Source organism: Mus pahari, chromosome 4, assembly GCF_900095145.1.
Source record: "Mus pahari chromosome 4, PAHARI_EIJ_v1.1, whole genome shotgun sequence".
Lineage (NCBI taxonomy): Eukaryota > Metazoa > Chordata > Mammalia > Rodentia > Muridae > Mus > Mus pahari.
Window position 1 is genome coordinate 113,925,428 of NC_034593.1, and position 6,000 is coordinate 113,931,427.

The 6,000-nt window shown below is 36.2% G+C and overlaps 1 protein-coding gene across 1 annotated transcript in view; it reads left to right on the top strand.

Annotated features, from left to right (window-relative positions):
- Ndst4 (N-deacetylase and N-sulfotransferase 4) overlaps positions 1 to 6,000 on the top strand; it is a 284,607-nt gene that overhangs the window by 255,121 nt on the left and 23,486 nt on the right. The window contains exon 7 of the mRNA XM_021196396.2: positions 1,639 to 1,735. Within this exon, the coding sequence (XP_021052055.1) occupies positions 1,639 to 1,735 (97 nt within the window). The remainder of the gene's footprint in view (positions 1 to 1,638; positions 1,736 to 6,000) is intronic.

Consider the following 6,000-nt stretch of genomic DNA (forward strand, 5'->3'; position numbering starts at 1 on the left):
GCCATATATCAGAAACTGAATTATCTATTTGAAATGACATACTATAGTGTAAGACTGAGAGATGTGTGGCATGCATTGTTCTTGCTTCAATGTCTCTCCAGATACTGTGTGACAATTGATGGCACAAGGTCATAAGTCTTCCTGAATACATAGCTGAAATGCCTGCCTTGCTCTGGAACTCCATTCAAAGATTCCCATAACAACATGCTGGCTAACAAACCCCTAGAGAGCCTGATTAGACAGTGTTCTTTCATTTTAGCAGTAAAGGTTAAAGAGAGAGAGAAAAAAAAATCTCCCTTTGACTGGATGCTCCAGAATGCACCAGAAGTCCGCACCTCTAACACTAATAAATGAAACAAACTCGTTCCACTTTGCATGCTTGAACTCCATCATGTCTTTACATTGGCTTGGACAGTGTCTTCATTTCATTCCCTAGTTAGCCTTGAACTCATAATATTTCCAACTCTACTTCTGCTACTGAAGTCCCTGGAGCCCAGGTGTATAAGACTATCTCAGTTTCCAAACTCTCAAGTGCATTTTTCTTAGCCAGGCAGCCAGAGTCTTCCTCTTGCTTTTTATCTGGTGCAGTGAGTACCAAGTCAATGGGCCAATGAGACATTTAATGAGACCTCTGAATCATATAAGGAATTAGCTTGACGTGGTTTTGAAAAATCTGCCAAAATCTAATTTGAGAAAATGATTTTTTACCAATGTATTCTAAACATTAAAAAAAGAAAAGAAAAGATTTTAAACAGTATAGGCATGTATTTGTAATATTAAGTACTTGGGAGGTTAAAGCAAGGAAGACCACTTTGGGTTCATGAGTTTGAGGCTAGCCTTTTCCCAAATAAGTAAATAAATGTGCTTTTAGAGAAAAATACCTCTTTGAAATAATATATATTCTATATTAGCATTTTTACCGCCTCATTTTTTTAAAAAAAAATTTAAATTACTAGGCGGGATTAAACAAATTAACTAATAAGTGTTGAAATGACATAAAAGGTTTTAGTTTTGCAATCTTTAATTGAAAAATGGAGGCTCATTTGTGTAAACATTTCTAGACAATTCTAGCATCGTTAATTGGATAAAACATCTACTCAGTTATAGAATAGAATATTGAAGACTATGATTTTTACCTATAATTGTCAGAGTAGTAGGAAAAATCATAATTCAAAACAACTCACCTGACTGGTATTATCTTCAGAAACATTTCCAAAGAATGTCATCTTGAATTGAAAATAATGTATCCAGTATCTACTATATAGATGTGTTAATTTTGAAAAGAATATAAAGAAGCTGTGACATTATAGTTACATGCGTCTCAGTCAAATTAAAGCCTCTTTGACACACAGATATAAGACAGAAGCCACAGATAGAGTCCCCATTACTCTGACATAGAAAGCATGAACATCACAGCAGGGCTGATTTACGGCTGTGCTTTATCAAGCCTTGGGTAGGAAACCCAGCTAATCTGTACCTGAGGAAAGGATTTGGGAATCAAAGAACCATAACAGGAAGCAAGACCCAGCTCGAGAAGATCAGGCAAGAATCTCATCCTGTCTTATTTGAAACATTCTTAAGACATAGCAGCCAGGGCAGGATTCAGTAGTCAGTAAGACGTGTTCTTCTGTCTTGCAGAATCCATGTGACGATAAACGACACAAAGACATCTGGTCCAGGGAGAAAACCTGTGATCATTTACCAAAATTCCTTGTGATTGGGCCACAGAAAACAGGTAAGGCTAGGCAGCGATGCTTCTTCCTTTGTTGTAACTGTACGTGTGACATGACAGTGTGGGATCTTGTTTTGTGACCTGTGAAAGCTCATTGTTGAACTGCTGTACCTCCTCAGGACACATCATTTATCCTAAGAGCCTCCAAAAGAGGCTCGATTAGACTTGAACTCTAAATGCTTTAGACATAGAGTTTAAAATTGTTTACCGTATGTATCAGCATATTGCTATTTTTTTTTAGTCTAAAGGTCGCAGTTTTTCTAGTTTTTACTTATTGTGGCTTTGCCTAATTAATCCCTGTGTTAAGTTATAAACGGTGATTTATTATTCAGACTCACACTGTTTTACACTGTACATCAGGTTTGCATTGATTTCTGTCCAGAACCATGGTTGTTATTACTCCCAAATTGTTTTTTATGTGTGCTGTTAAAGTAATCATTAAGTATTAACGTGCTGTAGGCTTGTTTTCTGCTATGCTCCAATATTCCCAGATCCTTCTCTCTTGGTATTTTTTATGCACTGAAGGACAACTGTGTAAGGAGGTAGTAAAAGAGAATGAAAGTATTTCACCAATGAGATGACACTTTCAATTAGAATATTTTATACTTTCTTCAGGGTGTGACAGTTTTATATACTTTGCTTATATCCTGATTAATTAAAGTTTTTATTGAGTTGTTGTATTTTGAATTCACTACTTGGACTTGAAGCACCTTCATCAGGGAGAGCACAAACCATAACACAAAGCAAACAGTCATAGTAAATAAGGCTTCTGCAGTGGAGATATCTGCAACACAAGAGAGTAGATCATTTTAAAAGTTGTGGGCAAAATTTCTAGACTATTAGATATTGGTTGTTGAAATCTTTTCTTCCTCTAAGGCTATAAATTGTATTACAACAGCAAGTTAACACACATGCAGGGAGGGTGGAAATACAGCACATATTTTAGATATATCATGTTTTTGTTGTTTAAAATGTGCATTAATTTCCTGCAGCTCTCTACAGCACTGCTAACTCAAGAATAAGTAGTAAAGAAATAAAACACCCCTGTGTTGTAAAATTGTGCTAAAAATTTAATTTAAGGACAGACCCTCTATCATTTGTCATGGAATATTATTCCTGCTTAGTTATGCTGAAAACCACAATTATTAACCATAAATCTTTTTCCTCCTTATTATTCATATTAATAAAACCAATATGTTATATCTTTAGATTTTAATATGTGGTCTATCCACGTGGCAACGATAAAGCTTTTAACTTAAAAAAAAAACCTTTCTCAAATCAAACAAGAAGTTAAAACAAAGAAATTGCATGTCAGTATTCTTGTGGCAAAATATATTACTCTAGTATGAAAATGGTTCTAATAACTGAAAAACTCCAACCGCAGTCGCCTGTTGTCCATATAAACAAAGTTCCTATTGCAGTCAAGAGTTTGCAAATCTCATAAAGGGAATTCACAGGTAGTTGCTAACTTACCCACCCTTGAACAAGCTTGATTTTTCAGCCACTTACAAATGATACATTCACCTCTAAAATAAACATGAGGTACAAAAATGGGTCCCCAAAGGTTCTTTTTTTCAGTTGCTGTAAGACTAGAAGGTTCCAAGTTCCCATTTTGCCACTAGTGTGTCTTAGCTGGAGTCCTCTGCTGAAATCAGCTAGGGACTGAAGAAAGGAGAGCCAGGGACTTACAACCACTTTGCATCATGTTTCTAGCTTCCTTGAGGAGATTCACCTTCATCATCAGAAGCCACAGTACCAGTGTGTAAGAAGATTTCTAATAGCATCAAATTCAGCTGATAATCCTAAGTGCCATCTGTCAATATTAAATTCTCATAGTTTGCCTGGCACACTGCAAGCAAGGGGTTGGTTGTATAATGTAGAATACTTTCCTGAGTATTCCTAATACAAAACTCTTTCCTCCAGTTCCATGAAGGGCAGGACTGTATAACAAATAACTGCCAAGAAGGATAGAAACAGGGGGCAAAAATACAGATGTTTTATGGCAGGTGGCATAGAGTGCATGCCTGACTGTATGAACATTAAGCTACAGGTTTCTCTTCCCTAGTAGAGTACAATGTCACTCTTTGCTGTCAAGGGACAAGAAGACACCTTACCTCTTCCAGCTCCTGATGGCATGAAGATGTAAGCCTCAGATTGCAAAGGCAACATTCCATTTCCCAAATTTGGATACAATTCTGCAGCCTTTGGGTGATTAAATTTTTTTATACTGAGTGAGGTTATAAAGTATCAATTATTGGATATTCAGCAATAACTTTCAAGCTTTTATTTATCTGTATCCTGATCCAATCATGTTTAATCCCCACACAGATATTAAGCTATCAATCTTCTCAGCTCTCTTGTGGGTCTTTTAAAAAAATCAAACCTCTTTGCTCCCTTCTCTCCCCTTTTTCTCATTTAATTTTGATTTCTGTGAGTCTGAAAATCAGTCAATGAGCCCCCTGGATTGAATGTGTCCCTCTGTTTTCCAGAATGTCTCTAACACATTTTCCTATGGAATTTGTGGTTCTTCTTTTCACAGTTTCTTCATTTTGATCTATTCTTTTCAAGTGGGTTTTAGATTGCTTAAGGAATTTCATTTTAATTCCTTGAAATTCCTTTAAAACATTTGGCTTGAGCTATTTTACTCTGATAGGATGAAAATAAGGGGTAGTTTTTCCTAATCTCGGTAGAATTGAGAGCCTAAGTGTCACATCTACCCATTTCTGAAAATTATAGTTCTAGACATCCAGCAATGGAAACTTACAGCTCCAAGGTTTAACAGCTGGGAACTTATTACAGTAGGTGGGTCATGTCTGAGATAGCAGTAAACCTCTCAGTCCACGAGCCTTGAACTATACACGGTTATAGGTCACAGCTTCTAGTGTCAGGACTATCCATAATTGCAGCCCTTTGGAACATCAGATACAATGAGGTTTATTGTTTCAGTGACATAACTCTTTGTAGTCTTCTCTTCCTAGGTCTTACATCTTCTCTTCCTGCTTCTTTCTAAGATATCCATGGATTTCTTTCTTTCTTTCTTTCTTTCTTTCTTTCTTTCTTTCTTTCTTTCTTTCTTTCTTTCTTTCTTTCTTTCTTTTTCCCCCAAAAATCTACTGTCTACCATTTTTATGCTTGGAAAAATTTGGCCACATCCTAGTAGTTGAAAAAGCAAACAGTGGGTAGTTTCAAAGTCAATAGATGTGCAATATATAACTAGTATTGTGATATTCAAGCTTTGAGTTTTAGAAACCATGCTAATAAACCCCAAAGTCACTACCTATACTATGTCTAGATGCTGGTGTCTAGAACTGAAAACCCAGAATTCCATTCATTCATCACAAATAAGCATAAACTAGGCAATAAAAGACAGCTGGGGACCTGCTTAACATAGTGTGGAGACTCAGAACCAACCTTACTCCTGACTAGGGACTGTCCAGTCACAAAATTGTGACCTAGATATCCAAAGTCCGGCCAACAGCCTGACTGAGACCATCCAGTTGCCCTGAGACCAAGAATGAGTTGAAACTGCCTTTGATCTCTGTGACTTCTTGAATGTCTCCCTTCTATTCTGATTGTCATATTCCTTCCAGTTGTATCAGTAGAGCTGACATCCTAGTGACAAATTCCTTTATCTTTTTATCGATTAATTTCTCTTCCAATTTTAACAGTTTTTCTGTTTATAATAGTGTGAGTTAATAGTTGTGGATTTTAGAACTCCAAATATTTATTTTTCTAGGATTTCTGGCATTTAAGGTTTATGTCAAATTATCAAATGTTATTGCTTACAATGTTCAGAAAGGACTACACCATAGTAGGACTAGATACAGATGTCTTTGTTTACTTGGCACTTGAGGTTAAAACCTCAATCCCATCTCTTCTGTTTATAAGATGCAGTCCTCTAGTCTTCAGCGGTTTTGTCTAGATGCTTGGAACAAGTTCCCCTGATAGCAAGAAACACTGGAATTTGATGACACTGTGAGTCATCAAACAACACCCTCCTGAATGTGAATTATATTTGTATCAAGAAAGAAATCAAGAAAGAACTTTTAAAACTTCCTAGAATTTAATGAAAATGAAAATATATGGAACACAGATTCAATGCAATCCCCATCAAAATTCCAACCCAATTCTTCACAGAGTTAGAAAGGGAGATTTGCAAATTCATCTGGAATAATAAAAAACCTAGGATAGAAAAAAACCATTCTCAACAAAAAAGAACCTCTGGTGGAATCACCATGCCTGACCTTAAGCTGTACTACAGAGCAATT